This window comes from Indicator indicator, chromosome 1 (assembly GCF_027791375.1).
Source record: "Indicator indicator isolate 239-I01 chromosome 1, UM_Iind_1.1, whole genome shotgun sequence".
NCBI classification, from domain to species: Eukaryota; Metazoa; Chordata; class Aves; order Piciformes; family Indicatoridae; genus Indicator; species Indicator indicator.
This window is the reverse complement of record NC_072010.1, coordinates 22,846,553-22,869,472: the sequence shown is the minus strand read 5'-3', so window position 1 is coordinate 22,869,472 and position 22,920 is coordinate 22,846,553. Positions and strand designations below refer to the sequence as shown.

Sequence of the window (22,920 nt, the reverse complement as noted above, 5' to 3'; positions counted from 1 at the left end):
ATCAAAAGCATGTGAATGGTAACTCAAGTTTTAAGCAAAAAAAAAAAAAAAAGTTTGGTGGGTTTTTGTTTTGTTGGTTTTGGGTTTTTGTTTTTTTGTTTTTTTTTGTTTTGTTTTGTTTTTTTTAATATGAAACCCCATCTTTAGTGTATGGCTATAAACAAATTAAAATTAATCACAAATAACTCACAAGAATGTGTGATTTGCCTTTGTTGCGTCATCTTGTCTGCCTTCAGTTTGGATGTCTGGGCTGGGATGCCCATCAGGGACTGTGGAGCTCTTCTTGGTGCGTGTGTGCAGACGTGCATCAGACGGTGCCTGTTCATAGCTAGTGTCGTGAAAAAGGAGAACCATTCAAAAACTGAGCGAGCTGCCAACAAGAAGAGGGCAGTCCTCTTGGCTGTAAGGCAAATACTCTTGGCCATGGCATTGTGTAAGGGTGTGACTGAAGAACTTCAGTCTCGCTGATGAGCATTGCTTGTTTGGGAAGAGAGTACAAATTGTTCATACTGTAAATAGAATTGTCTGTGGAAATTACAAACTTGTAGCTCAGAAACATCCGGACTGGTCATGGCACAGTCGTGACTATGCTGGAATTAATTTTGAGGAATAAGACCACAGCAAAGATAGCCTACTTTAAAAGTGCTTTTAATCCTATGGGATTCATGCATGCCGCATAAGCTGGTGGAACCCAGGTGCTTAATGTTTCTGCAGTTTTTGTTTACACCTGATAACAGAATGATAGTGAAGATGGAACTTCCTGAAAGTCAGGAATTCTGAAAGGATAGAGAATAATCTTCCAAACACAGAATATCAGAAATTCATCTGTTATTATACTTGAACTCAGTGTATGGGTATCTATTGCAGTCTAAAAGAAAGTATTTGCAAAGAGCTGTTTTCTGCTTTGGTTTGGTTTGTTTCATATTTTGTGATATGTGTCTTACCATCTTAGTTACTGCTGATCCTGGCAGTGTCCTTGAAGGGAAAGATTGCAATAATTGTTTCATGGAAGACTGGGATATTTGAGGGGATGTACAGAGTATATGCATCTGTGAGATTGCTCAGGATCTCCCTGTGTTCTCCATCACTACTCTAAAGGGACCAAAATGGCAAAAAGAATGATGTGAGAGTTGCAAATGTGACAGAAAGATGTTTCCATATAATGAGCATAAATGTTGCAAATATCTTGATGCATGTCAGAACAGCCTTCGCCTCTGTACCAAACAGAAGAAGGAGTGACAAAGGGTTGAAATAATGATGAGCAAGTTTTGCTGTTTTGCTTCTTTCAGAGATGACTTCAACATGATGTTAATAGAGTGTTTTTGAAATGCCCTTCTGGGAGGCCTTTGAGCAGAAGCAGAACTGATGAGATGTGCCTCCTCTACTCATTGTCACTGACTGTCATGGAAATGTGTTTTATTACATGGCGTTCCTATGAATGTCAGTAGATAAAAGTAAAACAGGAGCAGTGTTGCTAAGCTCTCAAGCCTGTTAGCACTCAGCTCCGGCCCCTGCCATCAGGATTTCCAGCGCCTGTGGGATGCCGGAGGACATGGGCGCATTTCTCACCAATGCAGTTCTGGCAAGGAGGTTGTGGGGTGGTTTGGCCAGGCCTTGCTGCCTTCAGCCAAATATGTGAAATGCAAAAGTGGAAGAATTTATGAAGACTTTGGGACGCATAACACAGTGGGTTTGTGCTTATGGTTTCTGGGTTTAGATGATGTGTCTTACTGAATATGAATTGTAGCGGTACTCTTTAAGCAAATTTTTGAAGTCACATTCATGAGTATCATGGTGTACAGAGCCACATGGTGCTATCAGTGATGCAGAGATAAAGTGCTACAAGGGTGTCCTGCTAATTGTTAAAAACTTGGGTGCCACAGTTTGTTTTTCTTGATGATGCAAAACTGAGCTTTCATAGAAACACAATGCTAAACAAACGTGGTTGGTAATGGAACTGAGGAAATCTTGTAGACAGTGTCATCACTGGGTCTTCACTGGTCATCATAACCTGCTGCTGCTGAGTAACAGTAGTACCGTGTACACACCAAATGCTCTTAAGCAAACTGGAACGGTAAATAAAATCTGTGAACAGGCTAGAAGAGCTGTAGCAATCCCTAATATCAGTAAAATGCTGGTAAGGAAGATAATTAAACCTCTACATTTACAAGAATATAAATCAAGGATGTTATTTTGTCTTATAGCTCAAGAGGCACCAGCCCTGCTGCGGCATCTTACGGATCAGACAGTGAACTCCAGTAATTCTGCCATACTGGAATGCCAGGTTCGTGGCGTCCCTGAGCCCCAGATATCCTGGTTTAAAAACCATGAGGAAATACAGCAACAATCAGGTGAGAGTTCTGTGTACTCACCTACCTTTCACAATATTTTTATTTACCCCTCTGCACTAGGCAGCCATTTGCAGAGTCATTGGCATCAGTACCTAGACATAAGGAAGGAGTAGTTCCTGGGCAGGCTGCAGCATGGGTGCTTCAAATTACTCTGCCTCACTCCAAAACTTCAGCCAGACTGGAGGTGTAGAAATGACAGGTCTCTATGGAATCAGTGGAAAAAAATACAGCTCTCAATTTGCATCTAATAAGATTCATCACCAGAGAAATATATTCCTCTCCATTTACTATAGAGGGAGCCTAAGGATTGGGTGTCTTGGGCAGCTTATAGCTAGACAGGAAAAAAAACAAGCTGGTATGATGTGGGTAGGAGTTCCAAGGACAGTCTGTGGTCAGGCATGCAAAGTCTATACTTGATTCACAGCTTAGCCATGTCCAAAACTGAAATGTGCCTGCTGGCAGCAGAAGAATCCAGGTCTCAACAGCAGAAAGCAACAGCTTTCAAGGCGTCATGCTGCAGCTAACAGGAAAACTTGGAGAGATGTTTACTGCTGTGTCTGGAAAGTGGCTTCAAAGATCGGCTAAGACTACTTGTCAAGCTCTACTGGCATCACAGTCACAGGAGTGATCCTTAGAGATTTCAGGTGGAGATGAATGATAGAGGAAAAGGCAAAACCTTTCTTGTGGCAATTCATCCACATTTGGATCAGAAGCACCAAATGAGCTAGTGTTGCAGGCTCAGCAAAACTTTCAAGGACATTTGGTCCTTAGCAACTTTCATCATCATGTAGGAACCCTACATCATCATGTAGGAACAGTATTTTAGAGGGTTTGTGGTTATGGTTCTGTCCTGCATTATTGGAAATTATTGTAACACGAACAATGGCAACTGAGAGAAGCTCTAAGGGTTTCTCCAAATGAGGTATAAGCCCATACAGATTTGCAGCCCAGGCACTGAATTTAACCTAGAGCCAGATTCTGGGAAGCTTTACGGTGACCACGTCATTGTAAAGTTCATTATTAAAACAATCTTCTAAAACAAATGTTACGTGTCTAACTTGAGTGAAATGCAAAGTTAGGAGCCAGCCAGATGTGTCTAAGGGTTAGGTCAGAGCACTTTAGTTAGATGCCTGAAATAGATGGTGGGAATACATTCTGATGGTACAGTAGTTCTAATGGAGCCAAACACACAAGTGTGTACTTGACTGCGCATTTCCTGGCTAAATGATGCCTTAGAGGTAGTCCTGAGGCTAAATCTGCTTCTTAACCTCTTCCTCACTTGCTGGAGTGTTGCCCAAGCTGGCTTCTGGGTTGAACTACCTGGAATAAACAAGGTGCTGAGAACTTCAGGTAACTCCTGTGTTTTAGGGTACACCTCATGGGATGTCTCTTTACGCTAGCTGGGTTCTGCTTATTGTTCTATGCCACATGGGTAAGTGACACTTGAAGTGACTCAGCTGTCTGTAAGGCCAGTGTGGATGCATGGAGCTGAGTCCTGTAAATGGTTTAAGCTTGGGTCACTTCTGATTCAGACCTATATACATAAGTGCAGTAATCACACCACCCGTTTTCCAAAAGCTGGAGACTTACTAAAAAGCTCACCTGGGTGAAAGTGTAGGCACAGTGCTAATCTATTGACAGTAGCAAATGATCCCAAGATCATCCCTTTAGGCTGATCTTTTTCGCTCACACAAGTGCTCTGTAAACACTGATTTCCAAAAGATTCCCAAAACAGCCAAGTGTATTTGGCTTTCCTGCAGATAACATTGTGCTGTGCAGTATGTGGCTCAGATTTCTTCTGAGAAGAACTTGAAAGCAGATACTCTTACACAAGGGCCTGTTTTTGTTTATATCTTGGCTCCCTCTCATTGCTACATCTTTCATTTTGCAGGAATAATTTTAGGGCCTGGAAGCCGAATGCTGTTTATTGAAAGAGTAAAAGAGGAGGATGAAGGACTTTACCAGTGCATAGCCACCAACTTAAAAGGGTCTGTGGAGAGTGCAGCATATGTCACAGTACAAGGTAAAGCAGAACATTAAATGGGAAGGGCGAGCTTGCCAGGGTGATGTTCTTACTCAGACTGGAAGCCCAGGGATATGACTTAGGGCTCATGTGGTGATCTCTGAAGGCAGCAATTTGAAGGAAGTCCTAGCAAGGGAAGCGTACCAGGTTGGAAAGGAAGCCTAGCAGGAAATGCTAACTCAGAGCATGTTTACACTGACCTAAAAAGAATTGCTTCAACCCAACAAAGATCAGGTCAGGGTAGAAGACAAATGTAAATTTAGTATTGTCAAAACAAACAAAAAATAGAATAAGGAACACTCTTCTGCCCACTCGTTTTCCCATTTCAGGTTAATTCCATAGAAATTGCAGGCTTGGGATATTTTCATTTGTTTATTTTCAATGTAAAGTGAACTGCCAAATTGGACTAGAAGATATGAGCGATAGCTACACATGCATTATCCAAAGATACTTGTAAGAAGTAGGTATGATCTAGATATTTCTGTAACCATTACTTGAATTATTTTGCTATTCATTTAAGTGTCCAGCATCGTTCTGCCTTCTGAGAAGCTTGGCTCAGGCCTGTGGCAGTGAATTCCATCAAGTAATTTTACACTGCTTAAAAATAAGATTTATTCAGTGACGTTTCATAGAATACCATTTTGGCTCATATATTACGAGCTAAAAGAAGTGGATTGGCATTCTCTATGTAAGTCACTGCCATGTACCAATTACTTTTGACATAACCTATCTTATTGATTTCATGTGTTAAGTAAATAGTCCTAAATGCATTTAGTTTCTCTTCATAGAAGAATTTGACTACCAGCAGGTCTCTCAGGCAGAGATTGTGTCTTTCTGGATGTTCTCATACAATTGCTAAATATATCTGAGCACTACAGAGTAGTTGGATAATACCTACAGGTAGGAAGACAATTGCAGCTAGTAAATCAGTATTGATTTTCTGCCATGAGTATGTTAGCAGTCTCAGTTAATGGTGATTGCTGATGATACAATGATAGTCTTGCTTTAAAAGGTCAAGGATATGTGTACATGTGTATGTACATGTGAGCTGACCTATCTGGTGTAATCATGGAGTTAAAAACACCTCTCTCCTTATGAATAATGTTAAGGTTTTTACAGCTGTTATAATAGCTAGAAGAATATCTTGTGCCTAAGTGCATGCTGTCCAATGCATCCTACTAATCAAGAGCTCTGGACAATGTAATTCATTATCGTATTGATTTTTTAACATCCTTGTATCTTGGCTATTTATTACAGCCACAAATGTTCTATCAGATGGCTTCTAGGAAGTCATATCTCCTAGTCTGTGATCCAGAGGAGAGCAGCCAGGAAAGCTTTTCTGATTACATGTCCTGAGGGACCACTGGCAATCTTCTTGTGTGACTCCTATGGGAACTCTTAAATAAGCAGGAGATGAAGACTACCATATTAAAATATATGGCTCTGAGACTGAGTGAAAAAAAGAGAGTTTGTCTTATCTACCACAATCAAGGAAAATCCTCCCTTTCCACTTTTTTTTTCTTCCTACTACACAAAGGAACATCAGTGGAGGCTTTTTTTCACTCATTCCTACGCTGATCTGGAGTGCCTGTCCCTCTCCAAGGGAACAGCAGTTTCTCACCCCATCCCTGAGCATGGAGAGGTGACATCAGGGCTTAGACATGGGGCTTTTTCTAGGCTTTACCATTTGCCTTTCTGAGAAATGCAGCCCCTGCAACTGCCACTATGAGCACCAAAGCCTTCCCCTTGCCCTGCCCTTGTCCCGACTGCTCTCCAAGCATGCGGCTGGAGATCAAAGAGAGCAGAGCTATGCCTCGTTTCGATGGCTGTGTTTAGCAGTTTGGAAGAGTAGATTGTGAATGAGTCAGGAAGGAAACTGTCTGCTCTCTTTATTTCCTCTGGGGGAAAAAAAACCCCAACATTCTTATACTCACAGATAAAACAATGTGTTATTTCTGTATACAAGATGGATGAATGGATGGTGGAGTCAAAGGGACGTCTTTAAATAATCGCAGCTTGTGTTTGGTTTGGAAGCTGTGCTTGCTGGGCTGTCTGGGGAGAAGAGGGGCTGCATTGATGGGACATGTCAGAGTAAGCTGCATGCTTGCTCTTCGCCAAGGACCTGAAGAGGCAGCAAATCTGCAAGGATGAAAGGGAAGGCTAAACAGCTGCCAGAGCACCCGGAAAGCAGAGGGGAGTGCGTTCCCTAAAAGCCTGTGGACACAAGGAGTGGACACATGGAAAGCACAGGCTGTCTTGGGCAGGGGTAGAGCTCTTGGCGGGTCACCCTGTCCACAGAGAGGATGACTTGCCATGAAAGCCTTGCCCTGCTTCTCCTCCCGGGTTCCCACACACTCCCTCTCAGCAGGAGCCAGTGATACAGCTAGTTGCAAAGGTACTTCACCACTTGAAGGGGATGTGTTGATGAAGGAAGGAGCATCTTTTACAGCTTATGTTTACTGAAGTTTGGACATACAGCAAGCAAATGAATACAGCAACACGTCCTGTTTTAAAGCTGGTGCTTTACAACTTAATGTGATCTCTGCTGATGAGAAGGAAAGCATCACATTTCTTAAACAGTCACTGAACTGTTCCAGCACTATGAAAATGTGTTATTGTCTTTGATTTTTAAATAACTTTTTTTTTGTCTAATTACCTTTTGGACTTTGTATCTCAAAAAATTGTTGTGCCTTTTGGATCACTAATTCTGAAGTTATCAGGAACGTTTCCATGAAGTTTAACTGGAATTCCTTTGGCTACTGAATGAGGTTCAACCTGGGTGACTGTAAACAAAAAGGTGAACATCTGGGGATGTTCACCTCCTGTTACCTCAGAGGACCACCAAAAGTGGTTGGAAAGGAGTCCTGGAGGTCTCTAGTTCAACCTCAGCTCAAACCAGCATCAACACCAACTTTAAATCCAGTCAGTGATGACTTTCTCTGGCCAGGTCATGAAAAACCCCAAGGATGGAAGTTCATCAGTATCTCTGAGCACCCAACCCAGTGCTGCACTGCCGTGATCATGGGATCACATGGATTAAGCAGAGTATATCCCCTTAAGCGTAGGGAATTTGGGTGTAGCAAAGTGGTATTGATGATGCAGGCATTCCTTTTTCCCTGACTGACACAGGATACAAAGCTGCACCTCAGTGTGTAGAGTAGAAATCCTGACAGAGCCTACACCAGCCCAAGGCTTGAGCTGAGGACGTGAGGGGTCAGGCAGTTCAGGCTCTCGTCTCTGCATGCCTGCATGATCCTACTGACTCCAGCTGCTGCTGAGAGAATTTGCTGCCGGTGCCACTTCTTCACTTGCTCTCTCCTCACTCCTATGCAGCACTGCAGAGATATGCAGCAGAGCAGGCAAACTTTCAGAAAGGCTCTGGGGAAGGAAGGAGGCAGCCACTTGCCACAAAGAGTCAGGCCAGTGGGGCACAGCTGCACATGGAGGAAAGTCTGTGCCTAATGAGATGGCTGGTGGGTAAAGGTCTGGGAGGGCTGCAATGGGGACCCAGAAATCTTTGGCTACCAGGCAGAGAGAGTGATTTAGTTGTGCTTAAACATCTCCAAACTGTGCTAATCCCAAGCCCTCTTCTGAGTGTTTCTGTCTGTTCTGCCTCAAATCAACCCTTTTCTTACCCAGCTGAGAGGCACTCAGCCAGCTCTGGCTGCAAAGCTTTTAGCTAGACTAGGAATCTGGTGTTTGATAACCCAGCCTAACCTCAGCCTGAAGAAATGCTTTCTGGTTGCCTAAATTCACTCAGACATTTCAAAGGCAGCATCTCTTTGCTAAATCCTGGGCAGCATATGGTAGCAGTTAGGGAGTTGCTGCCTTCCACCCCAAGACTGACCATGCCATACCCCACAGGCTTTCTGCATCCTGCCATACAGAACAGTGGCAACAAATAAACCTTCAGCCCCTCCAGATTTTGCTGAATACACGTCAGAAACTATTACTCACCATCTGCATGGCTCCTGCTCAGCAGGAAGAGGAGAGTATTCATATGTAAAAGGAAAGCCTTGTGCCAGATCATAGGCAAGCTGCATTAAGGTGTATCATTTATGTCATCAATATGTCCCATACTAAACCAAACCTTTATGAAAATACTTGTGAAAAACTAACACTCCTGGTATTTGGGAGAAATTCATACTTTATATCTCCATTTGTAGTTGCAGTCATATTTTTCTTTATTCTCAAAGCTCCAGAATGGACTTGCCAGAGAAATCTTAGATATAGAGCATGAATACAAATCTATTTATCACCTCTAGAGAGGGTATCTATTATGCTAGTTAAGCTACAGCAACAGGAAGTAACTCAACCTCTGAACAAATCTCTGAAGCCTTGCCTAAAACCAGACAGCTCATCCCTCTGCATTACCCAGTAAGTCCATCAGTGAGGCATCAATCATCCCTTTTTCATCTGTCAGGAGTAACACTGAGAAGCCTGGAGTCTGAAACTGCTGCAAGTACAGTCGACAAAACTACTGTGAAATCATGTTCAGAATTACTCCTCCTTGTCCTTTCGTTTTTTTCTCTCTGGAGGATGTATCAGAATAAGAGGCAGAACATGAGGGTTTTTTTGTTTTGTTTTGTTCTGGTTTTTGCATTTGCTACCAATCAGATGGAGAACATATTGTGGGAAGTATGGTATTTTGACACTGTCACAGGCTTTGCAAAACAGACTGCTCTGAAATTGTTTTACATGTCCCTGAATAGCAGTCTGAAGTGAATTTTTTTTTGGCATTTTTTTAAGATCTATCCGTGGGGTCTAATACTCTCCAGATTTCTCATATTCGTGTTTTCTTTCTGCTCCATTTTCAGTTGTTGTTGTTTTCATTTTTCCCTTTCTGTGTGTAATTTGTTCCCTGATTTGAAGAACTCTTCCAGCTCTCTGACATCTGGGTTCTGCTGGGGAGGGTCTCATGTTGCCTCAGGGAGCTGCTGGTGTGATCGTCAGGAGAGCTGAGGGCCAAAGCCTGCTGGGAGACCATCAGCTTTGAGGGAGCACCAGACCCTATGCCCCAGTTTTCTGCCTAGTAAGCACAGGGCTCAAGACTCCCATACTATGCTTTGTTTGAGCTATGCTCACAAGTGCCAGACTCCATCCATCCAGGCCATGAGAGGAAGAGCTCAGGGACTCTTGCTGGCTGTGCTGCTAGCCTCCAAGGGAATCTCCAGCTCTGTCTCAGTGAGATCTTCGGTGAGGGCTGATGTATTTTCAGTACGGCTGGAATGGAGCTGTGGGCTGCAAGGCTCAGAATTGCTCACTGAGTTGGGGCAGAACTGGCACAGTGCCCCAGGAAAGGCATCGAATGTCCTGGACAGCAAAACCCCAGCAGCAGCACTGCAGCATGCCCTAGGTCACACCTGGATTCACCAGTGCCCACACCAGCACAAGCTCTCCCTGGAGCTTCTCTTCCATGCTCACGCCAGCATTGCCCCAGAGGAAGGGCCAGCACAGCCATGCCCTCCATGCAGCCACATCTTCTGAAGCTGCTGAGGAGTGAGCTTTTCGAGACCTCTGCTCCTCTCTCGGATGTGAGCTTTGGCCAGATGGGTTTCACTGTTGGTGGGAGTGTGGTGTGGTGAAACTGCCTGCAGAGGCCCACACGCATTCTTATACAGAGAGAAATTGGCTAAAAATACCCTGCAGCTGAACTTCCACCTCAAAAGGAAATTATTATCTGACTGGTCATCCTCAGTCTGATGTGCTTCACCTCCTGCACCCCAAGGAAGAGCTGACTTTTTACTGAAAAACTTACAGATGGATTAAATGCAGGTTTGCTGTATTCAATACAAGGGCTTTGGTGGAGGGAACATTTTTTTGTTTTTTTTTCCAGGCTCTGCAAGCCAGTCCAAACAGAGATTAATACCCCATTGAAAAGAAGCTGGTCCTTCCTGGTATTTTATTTTAATGGCAGAGAAACATAAAGTGACCTTGCTTTGCAGGCCATTTTCTAAAATGTTTACCACTTGGTTTTCCCAGGCACATCGGAGAGGTCAAACCTGGAGCTAATAACCCTGACCTGTACCTGCGTGGCTGCGACACTATTTTGGCTCCTGTTGACCCTCTTCATTCGCAAGCTGAAGAGGGTAAGAACAGACAGAGAGCTCCTGGTGGCACCTGTCTCTCCTTACCAACCCTTTTCTTGTGTTAGAAAATCCTCCCCAGGCCACTGGAATTCCTGAATTTACCAGAAAAACATCTAATTCACTTACTTTGTTCCCTGCACAATCACCAAGCTGCTGATGAGTGCCTAGGGGACTGTGAATCACAAGGCCGTGTATGAGTAAGCCAGAAAGCAAAGCCTGAGAAGGGGTAAGGCTCTGAGACATGCAAGGATTTAGGTGTCTGACTCCCACCAAAGGCATCCCCGTTCCCTTCAAAGCTGTGAGGGTTTGGCATCTTCATGTCTTTGAAGATCTGAGTGAGTGGGAATGACAGATCTTCACAGAGCATGCTGAGGTCTGGTTTGCAGAGTGTGTCTGGTATAATTACATCACTTCCAAAGTGATGTTTTACTGAAGTAGTTTTGATAGTGCAACCTCTAGAGCAGATGATCCTGTATCAGGGTGATAAAGTTAACTGCTCCTGCAGCTGACCATCCTTCTTGTCCAAGGCTGACAGCACCACATCTACATTGCATGCTGTGAGCAGGTTAAACCACAGCAGCTCTCAGAAGCAGAAAATACAGTTCCTCAGTAGTGAAGAAAGCTCTCAGAGCAACTTGTGGCACCAGATAGATTTAAGTGAAAGGAGCTATTGGACAGTGCAGACCCTGAGATGTGGAGTGGCTGCATGTTCCCTTCTCCCTCATCCCCATATCGTAGCAGTTCTGAGCCTTGGCTGCCCTCCTTCACCCAGTCAGAGAAGTACCACATCATGGTGCCACCACAGCTGAGTGTGTTCCAGTTGACCAAGCTCCATGATGATTCTAATGGTTGACTGCAACCTGCCAGACCATTTTTTTCTCAACCTGCAACAAGACCTGTTTATATCTTAGGTTTTACACTGAGAAATCCTATTGAATGATGGGAAAGCAGGAGCAGACCTCTAAACCAGGGCAGCATGGCAATAGCCACTCTGCCTGCCTTCCTACTGCCACAAACTTTTGTAAGAAGAAATGCAGGACATTGTTTGGGGGAAAAAAAGTAGAGGTCTGCTGAAGCTGTGAAGAAACTTTGTAGCTATGAGAGAAATCACAAAGCAAGTAATGATGAAGCAATCCTCACCAGTATTGATGAAACAATTTCCTAACATGACTGGAAACCGTTAGAAAATTTTAAGTCTTAAATGTAGCAAAAGCTTGCAGAATTTTTTTTTTTAATGATACCAAAACTTAATATTTGCTTGTTAGATTGTTAAAAGGTAATGAAAATAATGATTGTTGCTGTAGAACAATGAACTTTAACTAGATGACTTACGAAGACTCCTTTCCAGATGAACTTTTTCAGCTAGTTTTGGCTTATGTTTATGGCCTTCTCTGTGTTTCTATTGCAAATCCTTACTCTCAAAGATGTCTGGAATTAGCTCTAAATTAAATTTCTTATACAAACTACATTGCCACATCAGAAAAAAAATACTTAGATGATCTCTGAGAGGATTTTCTTGAAGCCTGTCTATGTTGCACATAAAGGCACAAATGACATAACAATTCTTCATCATCAAAAATGTTGTTTCAAAATCTCTAATTGTGTGAAGGATTTGATATTCTGTGCCTCTGACTAATGAACTGTAGGAAGCTCTCTGCACCATCCCACTCCCCTATTGCTTTTTCTGGGATGGGTCCACTTAAAAGCTCTTCTGAAAAGACTGGTAGGAGCAGTCTGGCACATGTGTCTCTGTCAAGAAATGCTCGTTTTGGAGCAGCACACATGCTTCTGTTTCTATCCATATCCTGTCCAGTATCAGTGGATGGTTTGGAGCTGGGATTTATGCCACCTGACATTTCCTCAAGCATCAGTGGAATCCTTCCTGGGACTAACTTTCTGGTTATTTGGGATGGTGAATGTAACTCAACCAGGAGCTATTGGCTACTATCATTTAAATTTAGTTATATTTGTAACCAATGCATACACAGCCAAAAACAAAAGTCTGGAGCATGTGTATTAGGGACATATTTCCAAGCTGTAGAGAAAAAAAGATAAAAGTCCCAGGGGGCAGTTGAAAGGTATATCTATGTGTTTGTTTCTGTGGCCATGGGCTGTTTCCATGAGTTTAGGAAAAGCAACACCAAGAAGATTAGTTCAGCAGATTTTCTATAAGTTCCAACCAATAGCCAGGGAAGTAGAACAAACACTGGACCTTTTCTATAGCAATATAAGCACTCCTGTGGCAAGAAAAGTCCTGTGGATTAAAATGGCAGTCTAGGTGCTCTTTGAAGGAAAATATGTTTCAAAACAGATGGACAGCAGAAAACTTTGAGATTAAGTTGGCCTGTCCTGACGTTTCTCATGTGAGCTGGACAGTCCATTTGCTCAGTAGAAAGTGAACTTCTGGTAAACTCATTTGAAATTATGTGCTTGAAATTCCGTGGTTTGAGTCTGGGTATTTATGAATGCCTCCAAACTCGAATATTTTCAGTAAACTCGTCAGAAAATATGCCAAAGAAATAAAAAAATCCTTAAAATCTGTAAACAGTTTCTGAAATGTATAATATCTAGCCTCCTGGCAACTAGTCTTGCACAACTTCTAACCACATAGGACCTATCTTTGCTGGGTGTATGGAAAAAATAAACTTGGCCAGTTGAACTCCATCTGTTGCATATGGCCACTTCTTGCTTTGCACAGTCATGAAGGAAAGTTATTTTTATCAGCAATGTTTAGTCATTTGATGAAAATATTTTGCTTGACTGTGCTCTGGGCCTGTATCATAGCACCATATGTTAATACAAATACACATGGATTCCATTGGAGAAACCAGTATGTCACACAGGAGGAAAGTTAGAGGAAGGAGTTTCTTTTACAATATATAAAAAAGTCAAAAAGGAGCTTAATTAAGCCCTCTATTGGACTGTGAAACATGCAGCCCCATGAACAGAATTAACTTGGAGCCCTCCATCTAAACAAGCAGGTGCTGATGGATGCTTTAAAACTTTTTATATTTATGTTGCAATATTCTTTGTTTTCTAGCCTTATTCCTCTGAAATGAAGACCAACCATTATCTGTCAATCATAATGGATCCTGATGAAGTCCCCTTAGATGAACAGTGTGAACGTCTACCTTATGATGCCAGCAAGTGGGAAATTGCAAGGGAAAGGCTTAAACTAGGTAATATTGTGATACTTCACATTGAGTTTGCAGTGACTGGATAAGATGAACCTGTAACTACAGGTAAAGAGGAGCTGAGTGTGTTTTAGACATGTAGCACAGCCTGCTGCCAGGTTCTGTGCAAGAAATTCCATATCAAATGTGCTGGTCTATAGCTGCATTTAGGACTGACTAGCTGCATCTACCTGACTTTCCATATGTATATTTTGATGCCAGACAGGAAAACTACAATCATATAATCATAGAATCATTGAGATTGGGAAAGACCTTTAAGATCATCAAATCCAACCTAACACTTCCAAGTCCACCGAAATTATCATAGAATCATAGAATCAACCAGGTTGGAAGAGACCTCCAAGATCATCCAGTCCAACCCATCACCCAGCCCTAAGCAATCAACTAGACCATGGTACTAAGTGCCTCATCCAGTCTCCTCTTGAATGTCTCCAGGGACAGCGACTCCACCACCTCCCTGGGCAGCCCATTCCAATGGGCAATCACTCTCTCTGTGAAGAACTTCCTCCTAATATCCAGCCTATACCTCCCCCATCACAACCTGAGGCTGTGTCCTCTTGTTCTGTTGCTGGTTGCCTGGGAGAAGAGACCAACCTCCACCTGGCTACAATCTCCCTTCAGGTAGTTGTAGACATTAATGAGGTCACCCCTGAGCCTCCTCTTCTCCAGGCTAAACACCCCCAGCTCCCTCAGCCTCTCCTCATAGGGTTTGTGTTCCAGGCCCCTCAGCAGCTTTGTTGCCCCTCTCTGGACACGTTCAAGCCATTCAACATCTTTCTTGAACTGAGGGGCCCAGAAATGGACACAGTAATCGAGGTGTGGCCTAACCAGTGCTGAGTACAGGGGAAGAATAACCTCCTTTGTCCTGCTGGCTACACTATTCCTGATACAGGCCAGGATGCCATTGGCCTTCCTGGCCACCTAGGCACACTGCTGGCTCATGTTCAGTCTACTATCAACCAGTACCCCCAGGTCCCTTTCTGCCTGGCTGCTCTCCAGCCACTCTGTCCCCAGCCTGTAGCACTGCATGGGGTTGTTGTGGCCAAAGTGTATAACCCTGCACTTAGCCTTGTTAAATCTCATCCCATTGGCCTCTGCCCACCCATCCAGCCTGTCCAGGTCCCTCTGCAGGGCCCTTCTGCCCTCCAACAGATCAACACCTGCTCCTAACTTGGTGTCATCTGCAAACTTACTGATGATGGACTCAATTCCTTCATCCAGATCATCAGTAAAGATATTGAACAGGATGGGGCCCAGCACTGATCCCTGGGGGACACCACTAGTGACTGGACGCCACCTGGATGTGGCACCATTCACCACCACTCTCTGGGCTCGGCCCTCCAGCCAGTTCCTGACCCATTTCCTATGCAACACATCTATAGTGTTTTTTAAATCTCTTCAGGGATGGTGAATCAACCACTTTCCTGGGCATCCTGTTTCAATGCTTAAGAACACTTTCAGTGAAGAATTTTTTTCCTAATGTCCAATCTAAACATCTCCTGGGTCTCTGGGGAGAGCAGATTGACATCCTCCTTGCAACAACCTCCAGCTGTAGAAACCAGTGAGCTCTCCCCTGAGCCTCCCTTTCTCCAGACCAAACAACCCCAGTTCCCTCAGCTACTCTTCCTAAGATTTGTGCTCTAGGTCCCTCATTAGCTTTGTTGCCCTTCTTTGGACTGACTGCAGCAACTCAATGTCTTTCTTGAAGTGAATGCCCAGAAACTGAACCCAGTATTTGAGGTTCAGCCTCACTAGTGCCAGGTACAGGGGCATAATCACTTCCTTATTTCTTCTGGCTGCACTATTTCTAATACAAGCCAGAATGCTGGTGGCCCTCTTGGCCACCTGGCCAGCTGCTGGCTCATACTCTGCCATCTGTCAACAAATACTGCAAGATCCTTTTCTTTTGGTCAGCTGAGCCAGTAGTGTTGCATGGGGTTGCTGTGACCCAAATGCAGGACCTTGCATTTGGCCTCATTGAACCTCATATAGTTGGCCTTGGCCCAAAGATCTAGCCTGTCCAGACCCCTTGTAGAGCCTTCTCACCTTCTAGCAGACCAAGAGTCCAACCTAGCTTGATGCTGCCTGCAAGCTTACTCAAGGTACACTCAATAGCCTCATCCAGATCATTGATAAAGATATTCAAGAGAACTGGCTCCAAAATTGAGCCGTGGGAAACACCACTTGTGACCAGCTGCCAAGTGGGTTTAACTCCATTCACCACCACTCTCTGGGCCGGGCCAACCAGCCAGTTTCTAAACTTGTGACGTGTATGCTCATCCAGAGCATGAGCAGCCAGTTTCTCCAAGAGAATGCTGTGGGAAGCAGTGTTAAAAGATTTATTATAGTCTAGGTAGAAGACACTCACAGCCTTTGGCTCTTTCACTAAGCAGGTTACCTTGTCATAGGAGGAGAATACAGACAAGAATGCTACACTTCGTTTTCTGCAGTGTTTTACTTAAAGTACAAGATAAAAGCGGGGCAAGCAAAGGCTTCTGGATCAGACTGCTGACCTGGATGCTTCTCTCTCCAGACTCAGGAGTCTGACCTTTGGCATTTACTGCAATGTTCTTCCCTTGCAAAGTGAATGTTTATGTATTGGCTATGTACTAATTTGGAGAAAAGCCCATGCAGAAATGGGTCCACACAGTCCATCCTGTACCCTTCCCTGTTTCTTCCTTTTCTCCTCTCTCCAGCACAGCCGCACAGTTTTCCTTCTGGGCTGAAGATTTATAAAAATGATTGTTAATGCAACCATAAAGTGCAAGAATGCATCACATGAGCCCACACATAAATAAATATCCATGGAAACTTTGAAACTACAGCTAGCTCGCCTACAGATGCCTTGGTGAAAGGCATGGGTTTGGGAGCATTCCTAACTTACTTAGCCTAGTGCAACACTGATGAGGAGAGCAGGAGGGTAGGTGCCAGATTTTGAAGTTGAAGAATCCCTCCAGAAATCACACTGAGTTTAGCAAGATGGTCAACATTAAAATATCAGTGACAAGCTCAGCCTATTGCTGTAGTGCTGCTTATTCGTTTTAGGCATGCATTACATTGGTCTTACAGCAAGGTCTAGAAAATCCCTGCACTTTAACTAGGAGCAGTAACAGATTCTTTCTGTCCTCTGGGGATCAGAGACAGAGGGTAATTAAAACATGCATACAATTAGGATCACAATTGGTCACAAGGTGACCAGATGTGGATAAGCACAGCTGAAATACATTGCTGGTGATTTGTAATTGTCATACACAACTCTGGGAATGCTGGAGCATAACCTTGTGCTGGACTGTCTTCAATCTTCAAATAGTTTTCTTACAATGATGGACCAAGAGCCTGATGTGCAGACAATGTAATCATTGTTTTATGCCATGTTTTATTTGTGTGTAAATCCCATGGAAAGAGTCAACCAGAAATGGAATGTAAACACCAAGAAAAAAACCACGTCTTTGCAGGGTTGGTGTTTGGAGTCTGGAGGTGAGGAATGATGACCAGAGAATGAGTTAAAAGTGGAAGAACTGGTGTAAACAAATAAAGAATGCTGGCAGTGAATGAGAACCAGATTCAGAGAAGTTGGGTATGTGCAGTATGTTAGATTAGCTCACTGCAAGTCCTGCTTACATGGCAGTTGGCTCAGTCTTTGAATAACCTCGGCAGCCTCAGAGGACTAGTGTTTCACAAACGCAAAATGTGCTTCTATGGTTTTTAAAAAATATTTTTACTTAGAATGCAACCCATTCCAGCATCAGATAATGTCTGTTTTTCTCTTTCCACCTACTTATCCTCTCCGATACATATCTATTGTAACTCTAGCAAGTCTCTCCTTTCAGCCCACATGTCCTTTGCTGTGTGTTCCTCCAACAGGCACACACACTGCCCACGATGCTGATGCAATGCTTATATAACAGGACTCCCCTCTCAGCTGCAAGGGCTACAGATTAGTCGAGAGCAAAATGTCATCTTTTCATTAGGCAGAAAAATGCTGGTGCTATAAATCACTGTCAGTGCAGCTGGCGATAACATTGCAGTCCAGCACAAGCCTTAGCTGAGCCACCACTCATTTCTCACCTTACTCTTGGGTTCCACCTTCCTAATCTATGAAAGGTCACACACTGCTGACGTTGTGATGAAGGACCCCAAGGGAGTGTTGCCACATGGCCTCAGTGCAATGTCAAGCATGTCAGCGGTAGATGGCTTCCTGAGCCTGTCCCTCCTGTGCACTGCAAGCCCACAGTGTCAGCATCAAGCAGAGTTCTTCCTGTTCTCCTTCATGAGCAGAGCTGTTATACATAACATAATGGAAGATCTGGGGAAAACCCAGATGACTTAAGCTGTGGTCAAGGACCTGAGAAATGAGCACATCTTTGAATCTCTGCCTTTCTATAGACATGAAGAGTGATGTCTGCAAGGGCTTTCTGCTGATGCCCCAGTCCATCAACACATGTTCTTGAAGGATCCTGCTAAAATGGGACTGAAATGGAAACCTCCTGATCCCAAACTCCTTGACTGAAGGATACATTCACTTAATGAGTTCTCAGCTGCCCCAAGAAAGCAAAGTGCACAAAATGTAATTAGAGCATTTTGCTTTTTTGGTCTGGATGTAAATGCTGCACCATTTCATCCCCAAACACGTATCTTCTTGAAGACTGTGACAAGTTGACTGTTCAGATGTCTGGGCAACTTAATATTCCTCTGTTTAATTGCTCCATATAATAATTTGGTAATTACTTCATGTGTCAAAAGAAGGAGCTTTTGTAAGAGCAATCTCTTAGAGTCATAGACACCACCTACATACTAAACACTCTGCACTGGATTAAGAACTGGCTGGAAGGCTGAGCCCAGAGAGTGGTGGTGAATGGTGCCACTTCCAGCAGGCATCCAGTCACTAGTGGTGTCCCCCAGGGATCAGTGACGGGCCCGATCCTATTCAATATCTTTACTGATGATTTGGACAAGGGGATTGAGTCCATCATCAGTAGGTTTGCAGATGACACCAAGCTGGGAGCAGGTGTTGATCTGTTAGAGAGTAGGAGGGCTCTGGAGAGAGACCTTGACAGGCTGGTCAGATGGGCAGAGTCCAACAGCATGAGATTTAACACATCTAAGTGCTAGGTTCTACACGTTGGCCACAACAACCCCATGCAGTGCTACAGGTTGGGGACACAGTGGCTGGAGAGCAGCCAGGCAGAGAGGGACCTGAGGGTACTTTAAGAAAGATGTTGAGTTGCTTGAATGTGTCCAGAGAAGGGCAACAAATCTGGGGAGGGGTCTGGAGCACAAGCCCTATGAGGAGCAGCTGAGGGAGCTGGGGTTGTTTAGCCTGGAGAAGAGGAGGCTCAGGGGAGACCTTATTGCTGTCTACAACTACTTGAAGGGAGGTTGTAGCCAGGTGGGGGCTGGTCTCTTCTCCCAGGCAGCCAGTGACAGAATGAGAGGACACAGTCTCAAGCTGTGCCAGGGGAGGTTTAGGCTGGATGTTAGGAAGAAAGTCTTCACAGAGAGGGTGATTGCCCATTGGAACGGGCTGCCCAGGGAGGTGGTGGAGTCACCGTCCCTGGAAGTGTTTAAAAGAGGACTGGATTAGGCACTGAGTGCCATGGTTTAGTTGCTTAGATGGTGTTGGGTGATAGGTTGGACTTGGTGATCATTGAGGTCTTTTCCAACCTGGTTAATTCTGTGATTCTGTAAACCGTAGAGTTTGATCTGCATACTGAAAAGTTAAAGCAGCCCTATTCCATGCTAACATTTAGCATGGTACAAACAATGGCACAGCAACAAAGACTAATATGTCAGGTGTTACTTACAGTTTCCCATTAAACTGTTGTTTAGAGAAGGAAGTGTTTCCAGTGCTCATTCTCCTTTATGAAACGTCAGCAGCTTTCTGGAGCATTCTGAGCTAACTGGTATGTTGGTTATCTCAGTGTGGGAAGTGAGTTAACACTGATGGAAACAGACTAAAACTATGGACTAAACAGAAGTATGATGGGTTTTATAGGACCTTAAACTGTAACTTCATCATATAGAAACCATAAACAGTCAATACATTTTAGGACTAAGAACATCAGTACAATAAGAAAACAGAGACCTTTATGTTGCTTTGCTTATACATCTGCTGAATGGAGAAGTTTATATGTGTTGACTGATAAAAGTGACTGTAGGTTTTCAAAGATATACACTGATTCACCTGTATTTGTGTGTCAAACACTAAGTCCTTCACAAGGCTCAGTCTGTTGATGTTTTTTAGCTGTGTAGATTAAATTCATCATGATTTTTATTTTCTATAAAAAAAACCCCAATCCAATCCAACCAACCAAAATAACCCAAAAAAACCCACAACACTTCTGCACATCTAGTGAGGAAAAACATTTCTGGGGTTTTTTTTGGTGGTGGTTTTTTGGTTGCTTGTTTTTTTGTTTGTTGGTTGGTTGGTTGGTTTTGGTTTGGTTTTGGGGGTTTTTGGGTTTTTTTGCATATCATATTCCACTTCATCTTTCTTTCCATTGCTTTTATAACATGCTATTTATTTCTGCTGACATGTGACATGTAGAATTGTGATACACACATAAGAGGTAGTACCTATTTAATTTAGAACTGACAGCAGCTCTTTATCTCTGCTTCTGAGTGTCTCAATGGATTTAATCTCTCAGAAATCAACAAGGTAGATGTCCAGATGTAAGCTACTTAAACAAATGCCCATCACAGGAAAAGGAAATTATGCTATGGAAATGGCTATGTCATGTGTGCATATCTGAGAGAGAAATGTAGGACACATGTTATTCTTTGTTTTTATATGAAAAGTTAGCCTTTATTTTATGCTTTTCTCTTCTACACCACAAAGTCTGTTGTTTCATGCCTGGGTTCTGCTGAAGGTGAAGCGCAAATACAATCAGAAAATAGTCACTTGGAAATAAAATTTATTGCTGGCAGGTATGCTGACAAGATCTCTCTGATCAAAACTCCTCCAAAACCTTAAGAAGGGCAGAGACAGCCAGGCTTGTCCATGTTAGCACAGAGGCAAAGATGTAGTCAATATTCTCTGCTTCAAACGCTAATAAATTATGAAGGAGTCTTGTGGAGGACACAAGATTGGCATAAAATGTCATGAACTCTAGCAAAGTTATAGCAGTACCCTTGGAGTCTTACCTGGTTCTGAACATGAAGGAAGAGGACACTCATATTCTGCTGCTAGAGAACTTTATTGATGCCCACTAATTTATCTCCAGACCTCTGGGGTCTGCTCAGTAGCAGCACAATGATGATACAGCACAAATGTCTGCCTGTAGACACCTGGGAGCATTGTACTCACCATGAACAAAGTCATCATTTGTCACTAAAAGTCCTTTCTCACTGAATCCCCCCTCATTTTGCAGATTTAAAGGTCTTATTTGCAGCTTCTCTCCACTCCATGATCTCAACCCGTGAGGACTTGCTAAGAAAGAGCACCAGGGGATGTGCATGCATCTCAGGGGATGTGCTTGCACTTCAGGGGATGCCATGCAAAGTTGCAGCTGTGTCCCTGGAATGAAGATAATTTTAAGACACCCTGTTTGAGAAGGAAGAGTTTAATCTGCAAGAATTATCAAAGGGTGTTGCAAGCTTCATCTTACTGTGTGTGTGTTTAGGCAGAGGCCCTATGTTATTGAGGACATAACAGTATCAAGCCTGCTGCATGGTGCAGTGTGCTCAGAGAAGAGAGGAGCAAGTCTGTCTCTGGCAGAGATAGATTGCAAAAACTAGGTCAGGAGCAGGCATACCTCCACTGAACAGTTGCATTCATGTAGCACCATTCTCAATTTTTATCACTTATTCCCTTTGATGACTCTGTCTTCTGGTTTGTCTGCTTATTCTTAAAAACAAAACAAAACAAAATTAAAACCCCCAACACACAAAACAAACAAAAAAACCTCCAGCCAAGCAAAACCCCTAAAACACCTGTGTGTTGGAAATGTACATGTGGGAGTCATTGTAAAGTACATTTCACAATTCATTATCTGTGACACCATCTGCTGACATGATTTCTTTCTGGATCTCTCCAATTTATTTTCTTTATAGGAAAGTCTCTTGGACATGGAGCCTTTGGAAAGGTGGTACAAGCATCTGCTTTTGGAATCAAGAAATCACCAACATGCAGAATAGTTGCTGTGAAAATGCTGAAAGGTATCTTGCTTTAAAGCTGGGCTGGGAAAAATGATGCTGTATACAGTACCTCACTTTTAATATGATTCTGTTGAAAACAAGAGTGTATGATGTTATCCCCCCACCAATAACTCTCTGAAATCTCCAAAATGTGTACACCAAGTTTTGGGTTCACCACAGCACAGTGACAGACCCATGAAATAGAAATTGCATCAACAGTAAGAAAGGTGAGAAATTGTCACACGATAAAGGAGAATGTTTCGTAGATTCATAGAATGGTTTGGGTTGGAAGGGACATTAAAGTTCATCTAGTTCAAACCACCCTGACATGGGCAGTGACATCTTCCACCAGACCAGGTTGCTCAAGGCCTCATCCAACGTGGCCTTGAACACCTCCAGGGAGGTGACATCCACCACCTCCCCAGGCAACCTGTTCCAGTGTCTCATCAGCCTTACTCTAAAAAAAAGCCTTTCTAATATCCAGTCTAAATATACCTTCCTCAAGCTTCAATCCGTTCCCTCTTGTCCTGTCCCTACAAGCCCTTGTAAAAAGTCCCTTCCCAGCTTTCTTGCAGGGCCCCTTCAGGTACTGTAAGGCCACTATAAGGTCTCCCTGGAGCCTTCTTGTCTCCAAGCTGAATAGCCCCAGCTCTCATAGCCTGTCCCCACACAGGATGTGCTCCAGCCCTCTGCTCATGGCCTTCTTCTGGACCTGCTCCAGCAGTTCGATGTCCTGCTCATGCTGGAGGCATGAGATATAGTGAGAACTTGATTGCCTAATTTTTTTGAAGATCTGGTTCCATTACTGCAAATGCCTGAAAGAATGAAGTGGTCACTTTTGCAAGACAAGAAGGAACAATTAGGTTTCCTGCACACAGCGTGTTGTACATTGTGTTAGACTGACCCTATACTGAACACCATAAATGAAATTTAGCTGAAGCACTTTGATGTGAAGACACTTGGATGGGAGCTTTTGTGTTTTCCTTAGTCATTAGTTCCGATCATTAATTATCTGGTTAAAACAGGTGCCTTATGTTTCATTTGCATCTGTCTGACTTTCACTTCTCATTCTAACCTTCTCCATTAGACTACATCATTATTTCTCTTCCTGAAGGCCCTTTCATTAA

The 22,920-nt window shown here is 43.4% G+C and overlaps 1 protein-coding gene across 1 annotated transcript in view; it reads left to right on the top strand.

The window, feature by feature from the left end:
* The window catches only part of FLT1 (fms related receptor tyrosine kinase 1), a 114,202-nt gene that overhangs the window by 71,160 nt on the left and 20,122 nt on the right, over nucleotides 1-22,920 (top strand). Inside the window, exons 14-18 of the mRNA XM_054387153.1 lie at nucleotides 2,205-2,351; nucleotides 4,243-4,374; nucleotides 10,357-10,463; nucleotides 13,504-13,642; nucleotides 21,710-21,814. Coding sequence (XP_054243128.1) covers nucleotides 2,205-2,351; nucleotides 4,243-4,374; nucleotides 10,357-10,463; nucleotides 13,504-13,642; nucleotides 21,710-21,814 — 630 coding nt within the window. The remainder of the gene's footprint in view (nucleotides 1-2,204; nucleotides 2,352-4,242; nucleotides 4,375-10,356; nucleotides 10,464-13,503; nucleotides 13,643-21,709; nucleotides 21,815-22,920) is intronic.